This window comes from Amphiprion ocellaris, chromosome 9, assembly GCF_022539595.1.
Source record: "Amphiprion ocellaris isolate individual 3 ecotype Okinawa chromosome 9, ASM2253959v1, whole genome shotgun sequence".
Lineage (NCBI taxonomy): Eukaryota > Metazoa > Chordata > Actinopteri > Pomacentridae > Amphiprion > Amphiprion ocellaris.
This window is the reverse complement of record NC_072774.1, coordinates 4,232,160-4,257,311: the sequence shown is the minus strand read 5'-3', so window position 1 is coordinate 4,257,311 and position 25,152 is coordinate 4,232,160. Positions and strand designations below refer to the sequence as shown.

At 39.8% G+C, this 25,152-nt stretch overlaps 1 protein-coding gene across 3 annotated transcripts in view; it reads right to left on the bottom strand.

Annotated features, from left to right (window-relative positions):
- si:dkey-246i14.3 (ephrin A4) overlaps window positions 1-14,630 on the bottom strand; it is a 57,651-nt gene extending 43,021 nt beyond the window's left edge. The window contains exon 1 of one of the 3 annotated variants that reach the window (XM_023266478.3): window positions 14,114-14,630. In XM_023266478.3, the coding sequence (XP_023122246.2) occupies window positions 14,114-14,229 (116 nt within the window). In that variant the 5' untranslated portion in view covers window positions 14,230-14,630. Of the gene's footprint in view, window positions 1-12,206; window positions 12,657-14,113 lie in introns of those variants that run through there. The other 2 variants (XM_055013908.1, XM_055013907.1) reach the window with 2 other exon arrangements.
- Between the last annotated feature and the right edge of the window lie 10,522 nt (window positions 14,631-25,152).

The following is a 25,152-nucleotide window of genomic DNA, read 5'->3' as shown; positions in this document are numbered from 1 at the left end:
GAAAAAATGGAATTAAAATGTACATTTTTTATATTGGATCAAAAAATACTACAAATATTTTATTTTTTACATGTTTTATCTGCTTCCATACTTGTCTCCTCTCTGCTTTATGCAAACGCATCCTGCAGTTCAAGCAAAAATTTCCTGAATTTTTGTCAAGTGACTGTGGGTCGCACCAGAGTCAGTAATGGCTTCGTATTTTTGCAGAAAAGTGCAGAATTTTTTGATTTTTTGCAGATTCTGGTTAACCTAAATGCTTGATTTTTGGGAATTTTTAAATGAGACATGTAGAATAAAGCGACTGATGAAATAGCGGAATTTTGAGCTGAAACTTTTTCTTGCTTTTACAGTTCTTTGGTCTGATAAATGTGTCATTTGGCAATGTTTTAAAAGAAATTACAAGAAAACTTTTTTTTTAGAATTTTGTTCATAAATGAATAATATGTAAATAAAGTGAATCTGATTATTTTAAGCTTAGAATTGTATTTTTTTCATAAATTTGCAAGTTTTTACATTTAAAAAAAAATTGCTCTGATAAACGGTGCTATTTTGATGATTTTTTTCAAAGAAACATCAAGAGAAAGTACATTTTTGTAGGTTTTATAAATGAATAATGAATACATAAAGTTAGATTGAGGAAAGATGTTTGTTTTTTTAATTTGCAAGTTCTGCAACATAATGGCATGTCATAGATGACTAGTTCAAGGATGGTTGTAAAGTTAAAAACTTGACGAGTCTCCAGGAACCATTTTCATTTAATTAAACATCTAAAACACAAATAAGCAAAGGTATTTCAATGAAATTTAGTGTTGGAGATGGATTTCATTTGCTCCTACATAACAAATAATCAGTATCAGCTGAGGTATTTTGGTTTTTAACGCTGTGCATGTTAACATGTCAGAACCCTGCATGTGTTGTTGATGCTTTGAGCTACACTGACATGCTGGAAAACCAACAACATGTGCAGCAGAATAGTAGGGGGCTAACTGATCCCACTTATACCAGTGGAGCTGCATACACGATCAAAGAACTAATTCTGCAAAAAAAAATAAATAAATAAAATTTAAAAAACGTGCACACTCCTCATAAATAAAAGATCTGATTGGAACAAAATGTTCAGCGTGGAGCGTTGGGAGATCAAGCGGAGCATTATTGCAAAAAAAAAAAAGTTGAAAAAAAATCATGTGGATGTGGTTACTGCTGCAGAAATACCGTTTAAACCTGCACATGATACTGTTTAGTCCTTCCAGGTGAAGTGGCTCTGATTCCAGCAACACCTGTACACGATCCTGCCTCCTGGTTGGTCGGGAGGAGAGGCAGGGTTTTCTCCTCACGCCTCCCCCTGACAGTGATAGTAATACCTGCTGACATCCTTTCTTCCCTCCCCTCATCCCTCCGTCCCCCCGGGGGCTTCCTGAGCTGTTTTGGGAGTTGAAATCTGTTGACTCTTTCCCTACCATCCTCTTCCTCAACGCCATCCCTCCACTGCAGCTCTAATGTTTTTACCGTCTCTGGGGGGGCAGAAAGAGAGGCGAGTGTGTGGTACGCCAGCGCAGCAACAACAAAAAGAAGAAACAGAAGTGTGTGTTTCACGTCATTGGGGGGTGGGGGGAGAGCTGTCATACATCTGGGAGGTGATGCCGGAATAATATTAGTTTTAGCTCCACAGCAGATAAAGTCTCCCCAAAAATCAGATTCGGAACATCTGCAACATCTGCAGGAAAGCTGCTTTTTAGGAAGAGTTAGAACAGGGGTGTCAAAAATGCGGCCCATGGGCCAAAACCAGACCGCCAGAGGGTCCAATCTGGCCCGTAGGGCGACTTTGTAAAATGTAAAAATTACAGAGAAGACATTAACTGCAGATTGAAAAAAACTATAAATTTAAAATAATTTCTAGACCATGACAAGCTGTTTTGATCATAAACTAAAATACTAGATTGCTCATTGTTGTTTTGTCATTTTGTGTCTTATTTTTGTAATATTTTGTGTTGTTTTGTCTTTTTTGCCTGACTTACATCATTTGTCTCATGTTTTTTTCATTTTGTGTTTCCTTTTTGTCTCGCTAGTGTTTTTTGTCTATTTTTTGTTGTTTTGTTTCTTTTTTTGTCATTTTTTGTCTTGTTTTGTCCATTTTTTGTCACTTTGTAACTTTTTTGTCTCCTTTTTTGTGTCTCATTTTTGTATTATTTTGTCTTGTTTTTTTTCCTTGTCTTTTGTCCGATTTTTGTCATTTTGATCATAAAGTAACATACTATATCATGCAGTTCCAGATACCTATGACTAAAAGTTTTATGCTGTTTTGTAGTTGTAATGTGTAAATGATAAGGCAGAATGTTGCTGAAATTGTACTTATTTTTCTTCAGAAATTTCAGGTTTTTCGTTAAATGTGAACTTTTTTGCACTAAAACAAAGGAAAAGTTTGGAGTTGTGGTTATTTATAGGTTATTATGCTGTGATTTTACTGCTCCGGCCCACTTCAGATCAAACTGGGCTGAATACGGAACCTGAACTAAAATGACTTTGACACCACTGGTTTAGAAAGTAATCAGATGCCAGGCAGAAACACATTTACAACCCTTCCATTGTGTTGTTTTTGTTTATCTACGAGTCTCCTTGTTGTGTTCAGATAAAGTGTGGAGGAGCTATATGTGTTCCAGCAGGTTTATTAGTCCATAAAGTTTGTTCTGCTGTGAAGTCGGCAGCTTCAACCGCTTCTCTACCAGCTTCTGGATACGAACCGTGTGAATCGCGCCACAACGTGCGGAAAACATGAAGCCAAAATGCATTTATGGGCGACTAATTAGCAGAGACTTATCCATGAATGCAAAGAGATGAGTTGGTAGGTCAAAGAAAAACGCTTCCATCAGCAAAACATGAGAATTACTGTCTTTATCTGCTTTCTCGCCATTTACAGATCTTCTTCAGGGAGTGTGCAAGTCATTTTTATTCATTTACTTTCATTGTTTTGCATCCTTCATTGTGCCTCTTTATGACAGAATGTCACATCACACTGTTTTTACATCTCTTATACATTACATCTCTTGAAATCTTTCATAATGTCACCTAAAACTACCAACTTCTGTTATTTTAACAACTAACAACAGAGACGTGACTAAAATGTTTTATTCAAGGCCGATACAGATTATTAGTTACTCAGTGGGACCAATAATCGATATAGATTTGTAGGAAAAAAAAAAACATTTTTGGTGTCAAAATTTAAAACACACAAAACTTGCTAATTGGCTGTTCCTCATGACATGTAACCAATCAGACAGAGTTGTGGGCGGGACTTTGCTGAGACCACAGTGTGACAACAAATCAGGAGGAGGCTGCATCTGTGCCAAATTATTATTATTATAAAATATTTTTATATTTATTTATTCGTAAAGAGTCTGAGAAATGAATAATAATGATATTGAAAATTGGTAAGATGCTGAATATTGACTCGGATGATCGTTGAACATCAAATTAAAAGATTTCTTGGGTGTTTATTTTAACCCTGTGAGCCCCAAAACCTGCTGGAAGGTTTGAAAGATAAGTGTTCCAAAAAACAAAAAAACAAAAAACAAAAAAAGTCTAATAATAATCTGTATGGAACCATGTATACGAGTGAGAAACGATTAAAAAAGAAAATAATTAATCATTGAACTTTCAACGTGTGTGATGTGCTGTTCTGTTGGAGAGATTTCATGAAAATCCCATTATTCTACATGTCTTGTATAAAAAAAAACTCCAAAAATAAAGCATTTAACCAAGGGAGATTGTGTAAAAAACAAAAAATTCTTCACTCTTTCTTGCAACTATAAAGCCTTGAGTGACTCAGCTGTGACCAAGCGTCATTTTACAAAAATTCTGTGACCATTCGCTTGAACTGCAGTGTTCACACTGAACAGATAGAAAACGAGTATGGAAATGAGTTAAAAATGTAAATAGTAAAATGTCTATAGTGTATGCTATGAGCCACTGTTTTTCCAATATTAGTAACACATGCATGTTTTATTTTTGGGGAAAATATTTTTTAAATCCACTTTTTCTTTCTTTTTATGATTCTATGGCATCATAACTATTGTCATGCTGCACAGAAGACATTTCTGGGTTCTCTCTCCTTCTAGTAATGGTTGTTCTGTTTCCATTGTATTGCATTGAAAAATGAACCCACAGTGAGTAAAAATGCAACAGGAGCCAAGAAAACGCCCAGAAACTGCTCAAGGTTCATGGTTCACTGCACCATTTAAAGCAAACACATATGAATATTGAACAAAGCGCATCATAGACATTTAGCGATGTGTCTCCAAACCGACTACACGACTGCTTCATGCAAGATTCAGCGCCAAGCAAGGTCACACACAAACCAGATTTTTAAAGATTCATGATGATAATTGGCTTAAAAATTAGATCAACAAAGTGGAGCTAAGTCATTTACAGGGATCATAAGACTCATTCAGTGCACAACATTCTGCATTTCGCTCAGAGGTTTCCTACGAAAGCTGTGAGAACAAACAGCAGCAAGAATAAACACTTTTTTGGAGTGGTGAAGCAGCTCTGGAGTCTGGAGGTGTGATGGTGAACACTGAGCTGCTGCTGCCAGCCAGGACCTTGTCTGCTACAGTAATCCAGGTTCCTGCTTCAGCCTTTTGCTCTGCCTGGGTCAATACTAATTCAATTTCTGTCTCAGGGAATTCCCAGGTTGCCTCTTGGCAGGATTTCTGATCTGAGCGGAGGAGCGTTGTTGCTGAGTTACACGCATCCTGCTGCACATGTGTGGCCGGTGCTTGGGTTTGTTCCTGCAGGACTGACGGCGCTTTCGCTTTTCGCTCTTAATTGCTGTTTTGTGTGTCAGAGGAACACAGGGTTCGACTGACACCTACAACAATGGCGGCTCATTGTGCGCCCCGAATGCGGGGAATGCGCTCACCGGCAGCCCTTCAACCGCCAGAACCGCCCTCTCGGCGCACACAGCAGCCATTTTGTGGCCGAGCCGAGCCGCAGACGCCGCGGCCGAACTTCATTTCATTCCACAGCTGTTCCGCCCCACTCGGAGACATTCGCACAATGCGACTTATTACAGCTTAATGCGGCCTAATATTGATGTATGTGTGCACGCAGAGAAGCAGGCGGCGTGGGGAAGACAGAAATTGGGAAAGAGCCGGGTCCATATGCAGCCTGGCGATAATGCGAGAAGCCGGCGATAATATCTGGGTGTTAAATTGGTATCGATTGACTAAATATCCTGACCAGGAGGGGAGAGCGGCTGTCCCTTCATGCCTCTACACCATGTCTGCACCGGCTGCACTGTGACTATCTGATCCATTTTAATACAGACATCCTCGGCGCTAGGCCTCTGCCCAAACCTCATTTTCAACACAGTGTGCTCAAGCCTTGCCGTGCATGTGCATCCCAGCTTTCACTTCACCGGGCAAAAAGATTATTCTTGTGTTGTGCAGCGATTACGCTCGCTAAACAGTGAAACGAGGGATTACTGATTTCACACAGATGCATACATGAGAAGTGAAGGAATAGATGAATGTTTTCACTGGAAATAGTTCATGAAATGAGGCCATTTCAGGACAAAAGAGCCTCTCAGAGTCTTTTCTAGTGTCAAAGTAACCGTAATAATGACGCATTTCACACAATTCTTTGAGATTTTACCTGTTAGAGCAACTTTAGCTGCTCAAAAAAACTTAATTTCCTGCATTAGTGACATTTACAAAGAAGATTAGACCAAAGAAAACAAGCACAACAGCAAATATGCACCAATAAATTCAAGATTTGATATTTAAAATGTAACTTATGAAGCTGTAATGTTAGAAAACAGATTCTTATTTGCATGCCCTGCAAATGTAAAGCAATTTTCGCATTTCAAGTCATGTTTTTTGGGATTGTGATAAACATTTGCCCTCGCATAAACTAGATTCTTTAGCCACTCTGTGCTCAATTTGCACAAAATTTGTCCCTTTTTGTGTTTTGTACTGACCAGGAAGTGCACAGAGGATCTATCCCTGTAAATAATACTGCTATGATTAAATTCTTGCAAAATCCTGGCACCAAAACAGAGCTGCAAGATGCTAAAATGTACCACAGAATGAAGATAATGGCTCACAATTTTAGCATTTCCAGTCATGTTTCTGGCATTGTGATTAATGCAAATCCACTTCCCCGTTAAGTCAATATTGGCCCTGTTTTGTCCTTGCAGAAACCCTTTTAATTTAGCTGCTAACTGCTAGCCTTGCTGCTAAGTTTGTTCTGTCTTTTGTGCTCTTCATTGATCAGGGAGTGCACATTGGATATATCACTATAAAATTTCACTTAAGTGCCAAAACAGAGCTGAAAGATGCTAAAATGCACCACAGAATGAAGATAATGATTCACAATTACAGCATTTCAGCATGTCAGCTGTGAGAAAGCAGTGATTTCGACAGCTACTTGGTACATTCTGTATCTAAACACATCAGACGTGGTTGCACAACGCTCCCTGAACTCACCACACCTTTGAGAAACCAAGCATCCAAAGGCAATAATAAAGTCTTTTCCCCTCCAACACTTCAGTCACACCTAAAAGTCAACTTACAAGTGGAAACAAAACAATGACCTATTTAGTCGAGAGGCCGGCGCAGCGGTTAGTAAATGTTCCCACAGCCGAGCACCGCTGACCAGCCGGAAGAGAAGACTTTTCCTACTTTACACTTTCACTGAGTGTTGGAGAAGTTTGAAAACTAATGAGTAATGTGCAAAATGAATCAGAAACCTCAGTGCATTTCTGGGTTTTGTTTTCTCCAGAACTGATATTTATCTCACTCCATCTCTTCCCAAGGAAACAAAAGGCTTCCCCCTTTGTACACAAAGCTGCAGGTCAGTTTCCAAACACACACACACACACACCTCTGACGGAGCTATTGTTCCACCGAAACGCACTTCAGCCGCCAACAATGGCACCAAATGTCAATTCTCGGGCGTACAAATCACTAAAATCACTGCCTCGCATTGTTTCCTGACAGAGATGAAGAAGCTCCAGTTTACACAGAGTTAACCCATCCGCAGTTTACCTCCAGATAATACACTCAACACCACGAGCAAACAGACGGAGCACATTTACACAGACAGATAAGGGACACAATTGCAAACACACATCCGCGAATCTGCACAGATCACAGCACGGCAGCCAGAAAAAAAGCAGAGAGACACTGATACAGCTGAATGACAGACGAGCAGAGAGGGAGAGAGAGAGAGGGAGGAATTGCTTTGTTAGCGGGACAGGGAATAAAGTGGTAATTACCTCACTGTGGGTTTGTTGATTATGGTTCAGCCAGGTTCTCCGTGATAATCATTTACCAGGGGAAGACCAAGATTAGTGCAGAGACAGACACGGAGAGCAGAGATAGCGCAGAAATACATTCATTTGCATGCACACGGAGGACGGATAGATACAGACAGGTGAAAAAAAAGAGTAAAAAGAATCAGCACTATCATCATCCCTGACAAGACACAATTACAGTCTGCTTTCACTTTACTGTATGTTCTTGCAGAGGGGATCAGTGGAGGTAGAACGTGATTTACTTTGGTATTTAAACTAGATCACTCATGAGCGCACACAGAGGGAAATGATGCATAAACAGAGCGGAGATTACACGGCAGACTTATGAGGGCTGCTTTCAATAAAGATACAGAAAAACCAATACAAATATTCATCTCCTCGCGCACCGTTTAAACATGCTTGGCTGGCTGGGAGCTCGCTCTTTGTCTTAGAGGGGGGGAGAGATGGACTGAAAGAGGGCTCACAGGGATCTGGTTTGCAGTTTTTTTATGAAATGCTTGCAGAGTGAGGTCAAGCGACGAGGGTACAGGTGAGCTAAGCTGGTTCTGGTGTTCTTATTGTGATTTCAGAACAAGCAGCGTTTTTAAGTGGAAATGACGGCTTTTCTAATCTGCCATTCTGCAGGAAAAAAACCTGCAAAGAAGAGGCTGCAAAGGGAAACCAGAGATCCAAAGAGGAACTGTTGCAACAAGTTCGCCTCCTCCCACTGCAGATAAAGCGCAGGTGAAAGCCAGGAACAAGGAAATGGAGGAGCTGATTTAAAGTTCAGGTATGAGCGACATTTATTCTCGTTACTGATGTACGAGCAACACATATAGACAAGGGAACGGCACCTTTTGGGCCATTTCTCGCACGAAAAAACAGGTAATTTTATCCGTAGAGTTTTGCCTGACAGATCCTGAGTGAATTTATGAGGATGAATGTAGCTCAAAGACACTGTTGTATCAGCAAACAGACAGGTCAACATGTTTGGTCCGGCAGCTTTAAAGGCACACAAGACGAAGTTGAACGTACCAGTAAACCAGTCTGAGCCTGCTGCTGAGGCAAACCGTCAGCACTCGCAAACACTCACACTGTGGAGCCCGGAAGCACTGCGGTTGTAATATTTTACTAACCTTTAACTGCTCTGGGAAGTAAGAAAAAATAATTCCTCATCTAATAAGGAACTATTGCTCTGAGAGAGAGGTGGATATAAAAAGCGAGGGCGAACGTAAACTCTTTCATAAAATCATAAAAGAGGGTCAATCGAACCACTTGAGCCCCACAAAGAGAGGAGGCCGGGGGTTTCGGATTCCGCCAGTGTTCCATTCCGACCCTGCAGTCAGTCCATCACTTCCATTTCGGAGCTCCATTTTTCAATCTGTGGGCTGCTAAATGTGAGCCAGTTAAAGTGTTTCGCTGAGCCTTTGTTACAAGCATATTAGCCAAAGAAGAACAGAGCGGCGAGGCCCTTCAGTCTCCACTTCACTGCCCCTGCTTCATTAAAACCATAAATCTAGATGTCGTCGGAAAGGTGATGACCAGAGACTGTCTCCTGTCGTCCATATTAAAAAGAGCTTTGGCTACAGATGTCTCATACTTGAAGTCTTTACTGTAACGCTGGTCTTTAGCTGTTTTTCCATAGTGTCAGAGGTGACGGCTATAATGATGGCTTTCACACATTTCTTTAGCCGTCAGAGCCACTTGGAAGACTTCTACTCACAAAGAAACCAAAGAAAACAAGCCGCAATAAACTTCAGATATGAAATTTAAAACGCAGCTTATAAAGTGTTTTGCTTATTTGCATACCCAGCAGATGCGGAGTGGGATTTAGCATGCACATGGAGTCGTGTTTCTGGCAGCGTGGTGAATGTAAATCCAAAACTTGCTCTCCTTTAAGTCAATATTTGCCCTGTTTTGTTCCCCATCAGCTCCTCGGGGAAATAAGGCTCTTCAGCTGCTTAAATACTGCCTTAAATTAACTTTGTCCCTTTGGTTGTTTTGTGTTGACCCGGTGGAGAACAGTGGATTTATCTGAGCTACTTCACGGTGAAAGAGGTGAAATCAAAGCAAAACAGTGGATTATAGGTGGTTTGACCAAAACAAAGAGCTGGAAGAGGCTGAAAGGAACCACAGAATGAGGAGGAGAACTGCAAATCCGGATGAGAAGTTAGATGAAGCACATTCTCACATCGCCCACAGTCACTGGAACATATGACCTTCAAGAAAGAAGCGATAAATAAAGATGCTAACTGTAACCAAAAATGACTCTTTGCACTGATGCCATAGAAGAACTATTTCTAGTTGCACAAAACAACCATTCAGTGAGATGTTCCATTTCTTAAAGAGCCCCTGAAGAACCACCAAATGGCGCTGTGAAGAACTTAGTATTTATTGCCTTTATTTGTAATTTTTTCTAAGCCACATCTGGCTCAAGACTTAGCTTTGTGAAGTTCTATCTGATCTCAGCAAGAAGTTCTTTAAAAAAAAATCCCAAAAATGTGTCCAAGACTCACCAAAAAGGTTCCTTTATGCACATGCACAACACTCTGGAGAGCATTTATTCTCATGTTACTGTAATCTTTGTCAGCAATATTTTGTTCAAGAATATCCCTGCAAGATTAGTGAAATCCTATCTTATCTTAGCCAGAAGTTCTTTTAAGTCCAATTTCTTCGGGCGACTCTTTACAGAACTCCCAAATGTGCATCCAAGAACCACCAAAAACGGATCCTTTAGGTACCATGAATGGCGCCTTGGAGAACTTTGCGTTTATTTGTACTTTTGGTTCCTTTTCCTGAGTCACATCTGGCATAAGTATTAGCTTTGTGACTAGTAAAGTACTACTAATCTCACAGAAAGGCTTAAAGAAAGATACCTTCAAGAACCATGTAAAAAAATGGTTCCTTTAGACATCATAAGTGGTGAACTTTGCATTTATTGTATTTATTCTCATGCTATTTTAATTTTCTGAGCAACATCTGGCACAAGAATTTGCTTCAGGATTAGTTCCATGATATCTTCACAAGAGGTTCTTTAAAGACTTGTTTCTTCAAATGGTCCCTTCAAGGACCCCCAAAAGGTGCCTCTAAAACCATAAATGGCTCCTTTAAGTCACCATAAATGAGAACTTTGCATTTATTGTTTAGCTATTGTGATTTGTCTGAGCAACATCTGGCACAAGAATTAGCTCAGTGGTTGGGAACGCTCTATTTAATCTTAGCAAAAAGGTTCAAATAACTCCCAAAGATGCCTCCAAGAACCACCAAAAAATGGTTCCTTTAGGCATCATAAATTACCCTTTGGAGAACTGTGCATTTAGTTTGTATTTTTTCCTGATTAACATCTAGCACAAGAGCTTCCTTCAGGATTAATCATGTTCCATATAAATTTAGCAAGAGCCTCAAAGAACTCCCAGAAGCTCCTCCAAGAACCACCAAAAAATAGCTCCTTTAGACACCATGCATGGCATTTTGAAGAACTTAACATTTGCTGCATTCATTTTCATGTTACAGTTATGTTTTTGAGCAACATCTGGCACAAGAATACCCTTCCGGATTAGTAAAGTTCTATCTTAGCAATAGGCTGTTTAAAAAGCTCCCAAAAGTTCTTCCAAGAACTATCAAAAATGCTTCCTTTTAGCACCTTAAATGGTGCTTTGGAGAAATTTGCATTTGTTCTCATGCTAGTTTTATTTCTTTTGAACATCATCTGACATAGATCTGGCATAGGAATTTCCTTTGATGATTAGTAAACTCAATCTTAACTTTAAAGAGCTCCATAAAGGTGCCTCCAAGAACCACCAAAAATGGCTCCAACAGGCACCATAAATGGCACTCTGGAGAATTTTGCATTTATTCTCAAATTATTGTAATTTCTTTCTCAGCAATATTGAGCACATGAATGTCCTTCAGGATTAGTGAAGCTCCATCTTGTCTTAGCAACAGCTTCTTTAAAGATCTCTTTAAAGGTTCCTGCAAGAACCACCAAAAAATTGCTCCTATAGACACCATAAATGGGGTTCTGGAGAACTTAAGCAAAACAAAAGATTCCTTAAGGAACCACAATGAAGATAGTTCTTTGTGGACCCACATGATTCTATTTTAACAACAGGACTTGATAATTGTTTACCTTATAAGAAATTAAATATAAAAAGATTGTCCGAATTTGCATTTTTGGGTTCCTTCCATTAGAACGTCAAAGAACAATATGCTACAAGATGCTAGTTTGGGATTTGGGAAATTGTGTTCATGATTTTACACCATTTTCTGATGTTTTATTGTCCAAATGATTGATCAAAAATGAAAACAAGTGCTAGTTGTAGCTCTAATCTGATACTAATATTTATCACAAAAACCAAATACCTCCAAAAAAGCAAAAATTAAGAACTTTTAGTACTTTAAAGAACCATAGAGAGCACGAGTAGCCATTTCCTAAAAAACAAAGAGGCTCTTGATTGTGGTGATGAAGAAGCATGATTATCTGACAGTACGTTATATGTTTAACAGCTAAATTGTAATCATTGTGGACAAAAAGAAAGCAAAAAAGTCAAATACAGTTATTCAGTGATGCAGATTTCCGTCTGTACGAAGGATCTGATGCAGTCCTGGACCCTGCAGTGCAGCATCGAGCCAACAAAAGCAAAGCTCTCCGTCGCCGTGCTCCACCTTCCTATATTTACAGGCCTCAGGACGACCTGGCTGCCTGGCTGGCTGGCTGGCAGCTAATAGAAAATATGGTATGGGAAAATGATTGAAGCTCAACTAATCACACTGCCAATATCCATCACCGGACAGGAGGGAGTCGTGAGAGATAAAGGGAGGAAGGGAGTGGAGGCGAGAAAAAATGAAAAAGAGAGCAGGATGCAACAAGGGAGGTAATGAAGAGTGAGGAGAGGGGAGAGGAGTGGAGGTGGACCCGGTGGGATTGAGGTCCGGGTGCAGCTCCTCGGCTCCACTGATAGCTTTGTGATTGGGTGGTGCTGCTGATGAGAGTGATTCTCTGCCACAGTGGGTTGCCCTCCGCCGCGATGCTGATGGCACTGTGATTGCGTGGTGTTGCAGCAGACTGTGTGGTCGCTGCCACAGGCTGTGACCATTCATCCCTGAATCACTGGGAACAAGAAGGTGCTTCCTAATCCACACACTGTTCCTCCCCACATTTCTGGCCGATCCCAATTACACGACTGGGCTTTACGCGCCTGGACACACTGGAGATAACCTCGGCTGACTCCATGCCAGGAGACCGGAGAGAGCAGCCCCTGGGGGAAATTAATAGTCCCTGGAGGCATATTTGTGTCACATGTTGTGCATCCACATCAGAGCTGCATGATTTTTTCTGCGATATATGTTGAAAAATAGAAGAATTTATCCCCAAATGACTTGAATAACTCTCTCTGGAAAGAATGAATCATTCCACAGAGTGATTGCAGTGATTTTAAAGTGCATCTGCATAGAGAGTTAAAAAAAAAAAAAAAAAAAAAAAAAAAAAAAAGCATTTCTCATATGGTGAAACGCTGGCAAAGGCATCCAGGATTGTGTTTTGGATGACATTCAGATCTGTCTTTGCACTCATCACACAGAGCTTTGTGCTGCTGATTTAAATGACCAAACAAACAGTTGCCTCATGTGGTGGTGACAACTGCAAGACACCACTGACAGAAAACATGCTTTTGGTCGACACCATCCCTTCTGTAGCCGAAATATTTCCATAAAACTGATTTGTTTTCTGCAACCAAATCTCCCTTTTTCGGTGCTTCTCTGCTCATTTTGCTGAGCACATGTGGAGGCTGCATGTCAACAAACTGTGTCTTTAGAATAAAGCTGAATCTCAATGCATCTAAGGAGACTCAAATCTCAGGCAGACTTTTTCTGTGGATCAGTCATGGAAAACGAGAACCGTGCAAGTTTCTTTTAACAAGTTGTAGAATGACGTGTTTGAGTTAATTTTCCAAACTTCACATTGCAAAACTAGAACTGACCAAGTGGTTTCTGTACTTGTTTAGTCAAAAAAAGTGTTTCATGTGAAAGAGTGTTTGGGGAATCAGGCCATACAGCCAGCGAGAGTCTCCAGATAAGCAGGTGAGAGGACTGCGGATGTGTTTTTGGGCCTACTGCCCCTGCAGGTCTCCCACCTTAACCCTTCAATTAGCCAGACTGGAACACCTGGATCAGCAGGTGAGCCTCACTCCGCCTGGCTAATGGCCCCAATCAACCCATTACACACACTCACAAACACCTTCCCATTACCCACACACTCGCCTTGTGCACACCAGCACTTTAGACTTTAATATACACCTGTGTCCCCAGAATGCTATCTAGGGCACAATTCAGAGCAAACACTTTGGAAGAAACCCTTACTTCTGGCTTTCTATAAGCAGCATAATCACCGACTCCAAAAGGCAGACAGGTGAAAGCCCGGGTTACAGTGTGGTCATTATGATAAACATAGCTGCAGGAGGGAGGTGACATCAGGTGAGCGTGTCTCACATCAACTCACAGTCCCCCAAGGCTGCTGAAAAACTGTATTTCATTTTAATGGGAGCAGCGAGTCAATCATACCTGCTCTGCGCCCCTCCTGATTTACACAGACGTGATCCGCCGCATAGCTGAGATTCTTTAAGCCAGCTAAAGCCTGACTCATATTGGAGGAATTATGGAGGGAGTTGTGCAACAGTATGGCAGTGCAAGTTCAGACCAGCAGCCTCGGTTCAGAGCAGAGCCGACACACTGAGCTCCGTTCTGACCTTTAACACTGCGCCTTCATCCGGTCTGCAGACGGCACACAAACACCCTGACGCGTCATTACGCACAGAGTTTCCTCACCTTGTGTTTGTGGAATTCCAGTACACGACGTGTCTTTTGGCAACAACAGCTGAGACTATGCTGAAGAGAAATATCCAAGCAGGTAGAGCTCCAGAGGTCCACACCAGGGAGCCCATCCTGGCCGCGGGCGGAGGGGAGACGCTCTGCACCGGCTGTGGAGCGGTGCGTAAAAATCAGGTGACGAGACGCAGACACGGTGAAGAACTTTTCCACCAGCTGCTTCACCAACTCACCGGCAGACTTCTACGACATCTGCTGCTGCAGTTTTGGCATTTCGTGATGATGTAAAACTGAGTGAAGTCGCTCAAAAAAGGCTGCAAAGTGCAAAGTGTGCGCTCCCGCTGCGGAAAGTTCCTGAGAGTTTGTCCACATTCCGCATGCTGGTTCAGGACTGAGATCTGTTCACCGTAAAGCGTCAAAAAGGAGAGTAAACATGAGTTTAAATGTCAGCACAGTAACAGGTCAGGTTATGATTTCAAACTGCCAGCTGGTTTGGCAGCAACAAGCTGCGGAGGGCTGGAAGGGCGGATGCGGGTAGCTGAGGGCGGCGCCGCGCAAACTTTGGCCCAATCAGCCGACTAGGGTGATTATGGGTGTGGTTATGGGTGAGCCTGGAGCGCAAAGTTAAACCTTTGTGAGGTGCGCCCACTGGTGTGGGCAGGCGGCCTGTCACCGCTCCGGTTTATCCGGAGAAGCCTCAGTTTCCTCCTCCCAGAAAGTTTTCAAAGAGGTGGACAGGTGGAGACAATATCAGGGTGGGAAACAGAAACCAGAAGCCAGAACTGAATGTGGGGGGTTCCATCATGTTCTCCCAGCTGGAAACACTGGATAACTCCACGTACAAGTTCTAATAATGCTTTTAAAAGAAAATGATTTGATTAAATGTTTAAAGAACGTTTTAAGAATACTCTCATTTCTGGTAAAGTTGTTAATATGACGTTTTAAAGGATGTTTTCAGGAACACAGATTATGTTCCTTGATAACAAAGAAGAAATGTTCCCAAACCAGCATTCAAAAAATGTTTTCCAGATGTTAAAGAGATGTTATAAGATGATTTTAATGAAACGTTCCTGTAATGTGGTGCATTAACAAAGGTGGAACGTTCTGCCTGCAAGGTTCTGTGGAGGTTGTTGTTGAGGGAACACATCATAGAACCTTCTTCTATTAAACATTTCCACAGGTTTCCAGGATGACGAGGGAAGAACGTTAGAAATCAACATTAAATAAAGTGTTTTCCAGAAGTTTTCAAGCCCTCAGATACAGGACTGTTTCATGTAGAACGTTTTATAATGTTCCTGTAATGTGATACAATAAAGGGAGAACATTTTACCTTTTTGTTGAGGGAACACATTTCAGGACGTTCTTCTGTAAGTTTTTTTTCACAGCATTCCATGATAACAAAGGAGGAACGTTTTCAAACCAACATGCAAAAAGTGTTTTCCAGATGTTACTGAGGCCTCAGATAATTTCAATAAAACGTTCCTGTAATGTGGTATGTTAACAAAGGTGGAAGGTTCTGCCTGCAAAGTTCAAGGGAACACACTGTAGAACGTTCTTCTATTAAACATTTTCACAGTTTTCCAGGATGAAGAGGAAAGAACGTTCAAAACCAACATTCAAAAAGGGTTTTCCAGATGTTTTCAAGCCATCAGATGACAGAATGCTTTTACACGGAACATTTTAAAATATTCCTGTAATGTGATCTAATAAAGGTAGAGCATTTTACCTCTTTGATGAGGGAACACATCAAAGAACGTTCTTCTAGAGAGCCTTTTCACAACAATAACAAAAGAAGGAAGTTCTCAATGCAACGTTCCACAAACCTTTTCAAGAAACCACAGATGACAGAACGTTCCTTATAAAATGTTCCTGTACTGTGATATATTAACAAAGATGGAACATTCTTCCTGCAATGTTCTGAAGATGTTTTGGGGATGTTGCTGGAGGAACACATTGTAGAACGTTCTTCTATAAAACAGTCTCAATGTTCCATGATAACAAAGGAAATAATGTTGTCAAACCATCATTCAAAAAATGTTTTCGAAATGTTTTCAAAGCCTCAGAATACAGGAATTCTTGTATACAGAACATTTTATAACACTCTTTTAATGTAAAATATATAAAAGGCAGAACATTTTGCCTTTTAGTTGAGGGAACACATTATAGAATGTTCTTTGATAAGACCTTTTTTACAACAATAATAAAAGAAGAACGTTCTCAATGCAATATTCCAAAACCATTTTCAAGATTTTATTGAGACCTCAGATGACAGAAAGTTCTTTATGAGATGTTCCACAACATTCTCAAACAGTATTGCTCCATCAGAAGGGGTTTATTTGCAGTTTTTACACAGACTGTACATCTCCACAGAGGAAGGAAATATATCATAGCAACAGAATAAAAAAGAAAAACGTACAAGAAAAACTGTCACAGGTCCCATTCAACAGGACATTAAACTGGCCAATCAGGATGCATCTGTAGCCCAATCATATCTGAGGTTCCGCCTACTCAGGGAACCAATAAAAGAGCAGCTAAGGAGGCGTGTTTCTTCTTTACCGTCCAGGACAAGATGGCTGCCTCAAGGAAGAAAGTCAGGTGAGAAGTTCTGTCACTTCATGTCTCCTTTAACAGGTTGCTGCTTTAACCAGACGAGTAAAATTAACTTTAAAAAGTACGGTTTTTCTCTGTAGCTACTGGAATAAGTAAAATAAAACGATGAACAAAATGGCGTCGTTCAAGTCCACATCTGAACACTAAAGGTCTGCATGTGGTCCGGTAGAGAGCTGCTGCTTCCTAATGTGTGTTCAGAGCATGTTTTCCAGTTATTATTGAGGCCTCAAATGACAGAATATTCTTCATACAGTTCCTGTAATATGATATGTTAGAACGTTTTGCTTTTTTGTTGAGCAAACACATTAGAGAATGTTCTTTCATAAGATGTTTTCACAGTGACAACCAAAGATGGATGCTCTCAATGCAACAATAAAAAAACTATTTCACGATGTTATTGAGACCTCAGATGACACAACGTTGTTTATAGGACATTTCTGAAATATGATATATTAACAAAGGTGGAACATTCTGGCTGCAACGTTTTGAAGATGTTCTGGGGATGCTGTTGGAGGAACACACTGGAGAACGCCCTTCTATAAGATATTCTCACAATGTTCCACGATAACCAAGAAAAACTTTCTCAAACCAAGATTCAAAAAGTGTTTCCCAGATGTTATCGCAATGTATTAATGGTAGAACATTTTCCCTTTTTGTTGAGGGAACACATTAGTAGGGCTGTCACCCGTCCCTTAAAATACGGAATCGTCCTTTATTTGACAATTCATTGTTGCGTCCCGTATTGAATCAATACGAGACGCAAATTGTTCCGTATTTTCATAAATGCCCCGTACACATCTGTCACACACTCATCAAAACTGTAGAATGAACAAAATAAAACACAGGAAATATTAACGGCAACCAATTTCTTTGACGTAGGCCCTATGCAGCGAGGACCCGATGCCAGGTCCAGCAGATAGACCTCAGACTCCTCTGTGTGTCCAGTCCAGTGGGTACAAGGCAAACTGTGTTTTCTGTTGCTCATAGACTGGCTGAAGTAAGGCAGCATCAGGAGACCAACATGGAGGAAGTATGAGAACAGAGAGAACCCAACCAGCAGGTCACAGTTTATCATCATCTAATCATCTCCTGAAGCTGATACGGTAAGGAACATCAGTATCTGGTTGTTCATTTACCAGAGGATGCTTATAATCATGCTGATGTGGTCTGTACTCTACAGTATTTTAGTGACTCAATAAATGCCTAAATTGTTTATTATTTTTTAATGCTTTTATAGTTATTAATAAACATTTATTAAATAGCCTATATGTAATCAATAAATGGCCTTTGACTATGTAAAGAAAAACTCATTCAGCACTCTGATATGTTAACAGTACTAAATAAATCAATAAATACATGCATACACACACACATAAATATGTCAATACATTAATTGTATTAAGATAAGATTTAGATGAAAAACAACTGTCTGCAGAGAATTTCTTTGTCCAGTTCTCTGCATTCAGTTGTTTATGTTTTTACAGAATCCAGTATTGCTCACTGGTTGGTCGTTACATTTCATTAGTTTGATTTCACTGTTTAAAATGATGCCACCTCTTTTCAGACAGAACCTGTGATAATAAAACAATACAACATTTTTAGTTCCGTGTTAATAAAGCACTTAAAGCTTTAAGTATGGCTAAATGCTTTTTTCAAAATTAAATATATCACTCCTTAGGTGGTAGTGGCCCCAAGTTCAGTAAAGTTGGAAAGATATTCACAGATTCGGACTTCCAGCATCAATAACTCATTAGATATAGGTTGTCAAAACATAAACGGTGCCTCTTTCCCATTGTTGCAAGGCAGACAATGTGCTACAAGCCCAGTTTTATCAAAAGTAGCTGTCTTTCAAGCTACAGGAATAACATTGGTGTCTATGGAGTGAACAGGGTCTGTCTGCAATTTGCAAAACCACTGCAACAGTAAAGAGAGACAAATATTCAGTAACTTCACTCTTATACATTGTAGTGTCACTAAAATCACTGCAGCCTTCAACTGGCTCCTGTTGACACCAATGTTATTCCTGTAGCTTGAAAGACAGCTACTTTTGATAAAACTGGGCTTGTAGCACATTGTCTGCCTTACAACGATGGGAAAGAGGCATTGTTTATGTTTTGACAACATTTATCTGAGTTATTGATGCTGGAAGTCTGAATCTGTGAATATCTTTACAACTTTATTGAACTATGGCCCCGGCAGCCGTGGTGGGTGTCCTTTATTTTCATTTCTGAAAGGTGGCAACCCTACACATTATAGAATCTATAAGTTGTTCTCACCATGTTTCACGATAAAAAAGGAAGAATGTACTCAAACCAACATTCAAAAAATGTAGAAAGCACATCCTCTATAAGACATTCGTGTATTATGATATATCAACAAAGGTAGAACCTTCCGCCTGCAATGTTCTGAAGATGATTTGGGGATGTTGTTGAGGGAACACAATGTAGAACTTTGTTCTATAAAACATTCCCACAACATTCCATGGTAACAAAAGAAAGAACGTTCTCAAACCAACATAAAAAAAATAATGTTTTCCAGATGCTATTGAGGCCTCAGATGACAGAACAATGTTATCACCAAACATATTTAGAACATCTCTAGTTAGCCTGCCTTTAAGAAGAACATTCTGGGAACTAAAGGAAAACTTCCTGCTGAACACATCAGTAGAACTTTGCAGAACTTTCTTAGAATGTTCTTGGAACAGAAAATTCTAATTATTCTTTGTGTTTTTGGGTCTAAGCTCATTAAGCTGTGAGATTCTTTTGCTGGATCATCCAGAAAACTTTCTTTCGTCTCTCCTGAACTTCTTTTCAGCTCCAAGTAGGCCAACGCCGGATGGCAACGTGGTGCATTCAGGTACCCGAGATGCAGCAGGACGCCTCGACGCCCCTTTGACTGTCTACAAGAGCCACATTTAGTTCAGCTCCACTTGGCTGCACGAGGTTTGTGTATATGTGTGTGTGTGTGTGTGTGTGTGTGTGTGTGTGTGTGTGTGTGTGTGTGTGTGTGTGTGTGTGTGTGTGTGTGTGTGTGTGTGTGTGTGTGTGTGTGTGTGTGTGTGTGTGTGTGTGTGAGATAAGTATTAATTCTCTGGTTGTTGTCGGCCGCCCCAGGGGAGGGTGTAGCGACAGTAATCACTACGCCTCCACGGGCGAAAGCCACCGGTGGTTCTCTCTAATTATCTGATTCTCTAAATGTGTGTGTGTGTGTGTGTGTGTGTGTGTGTGTGTGTGTGTGTGTGTGTGTGCGCGCGTGCGTGTGTGCGTGTGTGTGTGTGTTGTTCGAGCGCTATCAGTCATCCACACAAAGCTGCATTGATAGCTGTGTGTTATTAGCCGCTGCAGTGGCCATTTCCATTCTGCAGGATCTTTTATTCCGTGTGTGTGTGTGTGTGTGTGTGTGTGTGTGTGTGTGTGTGTGTGTGTGTGTGTGTGTGTGTGTGTGTGTGTGTGTGTGTGTGTGTGTGTGTGTGTGTGTGTGTGTGTGTGTGTGTGTGTCGGTGTCGCCCACATGTGTGCGCCACCAGGACTCATTAGCTCACTTCCTGGAGGTCCTGATCATTAATTTCCCATGATGCCTCAGTGCTCCTGTGTGGCTAATTTGTCCCTGGCGAGCTAGCTCTCCCTCAGCAAACGTGGAGGAGGACCACAGAGGAGTAGCTCGCTCTGCAGGGGTCTCTCTCGTCGTGATTGATCTGCACGACCAGACGCTTCCCAACAAATTTTGTACGAGTGCCAGAGGTTAATAATGCTTTGTGAAAATTCATTTTATTCTCCCTCCGTTTCGCCGAAAAAAAGAAACCTCTCTAACTTTCAATTTGGGATTGTCTCCAGAACATAACAGTTTAAGTATTCAGCAGCCCTGCAGCTACGTCTCCGGCTGCACGCTGTAAATTGACCAGAGTCCCCCCTCAACTCAGATTAGACTGCAGAGAAAAGTGGTCTCATTTACCTCGTGGGAGCGCCAATTGAAATCCGCACTTACGATGCACTAAATTAAGAGGCATGTTGATTGCACAGCTGATGGATTTCACACATACTAATGGTTGTTTTAAATCAACAGGCAGAAAAGGAATTTTACATCCACTCTCTCCCAGCTCAGTCCTTCTTTTTTCCTTCTCCCTTCTGTCCTCTTTAATATTTGTTTCATCTCCTGTCTGTCCACTATTCATCATTATCATCAGTCCCTCCAAAATCTGTTCACTGTTTTCCCTTCAGTCTCCATCCATCACCCGTCCTAATCTTCACTCTCATTGATCTTCTCATTACTGGTTAAATATGTTTTGTTTTCTCCCCCCTCTCTTCTGGCAAAGTTTATTTCTGCAAACATTCTGAGTTTTTTCATACATCAGAGCAAACCTGAGCCCAGAATTACACTCTGAAGTCCTTCTCAGACCTGCGTTTGAATATATGCTTCACACTTCTAAATGAGCTCCCTGCTCATTTTTCTGTAAAAAAACCATGATGGCAGTCTTACCAGTCCGGATTTAGTCACATTAGTCCTCTTCAGGCATGCGACATGTAACATTTCTGCTTCATTAGTCTGTCATTCAGACTTATAATGTTCCTCACAGCTTCATTCAGACAAATCCGACACAGTGATGGAGAGAGAAACAGCCTAGTTCCTTTATGGTTTCCTTAACAGTGAAAATTCTGTCCATAATTATTTTAAAAAGTGGCTAAAATTACCCTAAATTTGTTTAAAGTGACATAAACGTATCTGAAATGATTGAGAGAGGGGGAAACCAAACCTACTAGATCAATAAAATAAATGCAGCATGGCTCAGAAACAGTGAAGAGAGGAGCAAGTTGTTGAGATACATTCAGCATGGTGAAACATCTTTCTGCAGCTGAGGTGCAGAGACTGAAATGTGGCTTAAAACTTGTCCAAAATGACTTAAATTCACCTTAATGACCCGAATCTTGTTTAAAATGACAAATTTCCAGATGTTTTGAGGTACTTTCAAGTAAGTTTGACTGTTTTTGCGTTATTTTTGAACAATTCTTCACTCATTTTGGATGTTTTTTTGCTTCTTGAATGAGTTTCAGATAGTTTCAGACTATTTCAGACTGAAAATCTAACCTACTGGATCAGTAAAATAAATGCAGCATGGCTCAGAAACAGTAAACAGAGGAGCAAGTTGTTGGAAGATACATTCAGCATGGTGAAACATCTTTCTAGAGCTGGTGTGCAGAGTAAAGAGAAAAATGCTTCATTTAGACAAATCCAGCACAGTGATGCAGAGAGAAACAGCTTAGTTTCTTTATGATTTCCTTAACGGTGAAAATTCTGTCCATGTGTGATAATATATCTGCTACTGCAGTAACAATAAAGTAAAAAATATCCTGCGATGGAGCTCTGAAAATAATAATAATAATAAAATTAGAAATAATTAATAAAGTTAAGTCAATCTCTGTCTGATGCTGCTGGTATTTAATAAACACAAAGGAAAGATTCCTGAACAACTGGAAGCAACAAAACTAGACTTTAGCTACTGTTTGTCAAAACCTGGATTACATTAATGGTTAAGTCTCATTGATCTGACCTGTGATGGATTTGTTGAAGATGTGTCATTTTTTTTTTAGACAATTCAGTTTTTATTGGCTGTGAAATTGTAGTGTAAAGTGAATGAAGTGAAACAAACTGAAAAAAATGAGACAAACAACACGCAACAAAACAAAAAAGAGGCAAAAAATTAGACAAAAAAGTTACAAAGTGATAAAAAAATGGATAAACGACAAAAACAAGACAGAAAATGACAAAAGCGAGAAACAAAGCGATAAAAAATACACAAACATACACGAGTGAGACAAAAAAACACAAAACGACAAAAATGATACACAAAACAATGAATATAGCAAAACACAAAATGACAAAAATGAGGCAAAAAACACAAGCGAGAAAAAAATGAAACACAAAACAACACAAACATGAGACAAATACCAAAAGTCAGGCAAAAAACAACAAAAATTATACAAAATATTACAAAAATGAGACAATATGACTGAAGAACAATGAGTATTATAGTATTTTGCTTTGTGATCAAAACAACTTGTCATGGTCTAGAAATTTTTAATTTATAGTTTTACAAATTTACAATTTGCAGTTGATGTCTTCTCTGTAATTTTGACATTTTGCAAAGTCGTCCCACAGACCGGATTGGACCCTCTGGAGGGCCGGTTTTGGCCCATGCGCCACATGTTGGACACCCCTGTTTTAGATTAATGGAACAGAGTGCATGTCTAACAAAAAAAAAAAAAAAAAGGCTTTCCAGTATCATTTTAGCATCACTTTTCAAACTGAAATGCCCATAAAACCTTTACTATGAGTCTGTAACGGCTCAGATTAATTAGACTCATCAATAATAATTATAATCCAAGTTTGGACAAACCATTACCAGGAGCTGAAGTTTAGTTTGTTGCTTCCAGTTGTTTAGAAATCTTTCCTCTGAGTTTATTAAATACCTGCAAAATCAGACAGCTGCAGGATCCATATGGACATATTCAGTTAGAGGCTTAACCTTCTTGTTACTTATAATTATAAATAATCCATTGTTAAAAGTTTAACACACAAAGCTTCAGATAACTTGCGTTGATCAGATTTGAATGCCAGTAGTTTGGCAACGGCTTGATTCAAACATTCCTTAACCTTATTTCATGCATGGAGGTATGTTTCGCCCTGCACCATAAAGAGCAGCTATAATATAACAGAGAGAAACAGCAACATATCTCATCTGGAATAACTCCAACTGTTTGGAAATTGGCAGAAAAGTGTGTTTATGTAAGACTGTGTATGTAGTAAGAAGCTGATTGAGGGAAAAAAAATAGGTTTTCAGGTCATTAAAACCAGATCCAATCATAAGAGTAGATTCCAGGGGGTACACAGGGGATATGTCCCCCTCAATATTTAGAACATGAGCTTTTGTCCTCCCAAAGAAAAACATGAAAGAAGCAAAGGCACATCAAACACAGATATCTGTCCTGAATGTGCAGATTTGTTTTTAACAAGGGCAGGAATCTCACACGTGAGCCATTGAAGTCCAGGATTTTATACACAAATGAATTGATCTTAGATGTAAAAAGGTGCACAGAGGTTTCTTCTCCAAACAGAAGACACAAAAGAAGTAAGAGGAGTAAATCATGTGAGAGATGAATCAACAGGGATAATATTAAATTAGAAACGCTGGTTTGGTTCAGCGTCTTGTGATCTGTGTAGAAGCATCTGTGTTTAATGGCGCTCGTTATATTTATTCAGGTTTGCCATCCATCTGTTTAAATGTTTTCCTGCTTTTTAATACAGTTTCAGCAACATTACGCAATATTCTGCCAGCATATGGCTAAAGATAGTTTCATGTTTGACGAGACAATCCCCTTAACCATGTGGTTCAATTAACCCGCCAACAGGTTTGAAAGACATTTTCTGTACATATATTGTTTTAAATGACAGAATTATAGCATTTATCAGAACCACAAACTCTGAAAACATACAAAAAAGATTGGATTTTCAACTTTCATTGAACATATCGTGTATGACATCTGGTTCGGTCAATAAACACAACCAAAAATATGCTTACAATTGCAATATTTTATCAAAATCACTTTGTTTTATCTACAAAATTGCTGAAAAGAAACCATTTGCACAAGATCTTCTTAAAAACTAAAAATCACCAACTAAATTAATGATGAAAAACAGTCACATGACACACATTAAGAGAATATTTTGGATGAATTGCAGGCAGTGTTTGCATAGAGAAGAGAGGAGACGAATATGAATAGAAATTAGACTGAGAGGAAAATCAAACCCACTGGATCAATAAAATAAAGTCAGCATGGCTCAGAAACGGTGAACAGAGGAGCAAGTTGTTGGAGATACATTCAGCATGGTGAAACATCTTTCTAGATTTTTGTAGAGTTATTTTTTTAAAAAGTAAATGGTAAATTATCTATACTGTAACTACTACTAATACTATAAAACTGTCGTTCATGTGGTTTGTAGGTTTTTAAATAGACTGAGGTGTGAGGATTGTGAAAGCCGGAGCATATGGTTAACGCTTACGTACTCGTGTCCATCTGTTTGAAAGTAATTTTTATTTTCTGCTTTTTTCAATGCATTTTAGAGAAACCTGATGCTCATTATTCCACTGGCACATGGCAAAGGATTGTTCCATATTTGATGGGTGAATCACTTCAAACATCTGAACCCAAAAAAACTGCCAGTGGGTTTAAGAGGCCATTTATTTTTTGTGATATTTTATTCTGCAGGTCTGACGAAAAAGAAAAAAAAAGCCCCATAGTAATTTCAGGCTCCTGTAAAGATAAAAAGAAAAGAGAAAACCAAAACATTCTGAGCTCCTAAGCACAGTTCAGGAACGATTACTGAATTTAGAGGGTTTTTTGGCTGAACTGCAGGTAGTGTTTAATCCTCCTGTT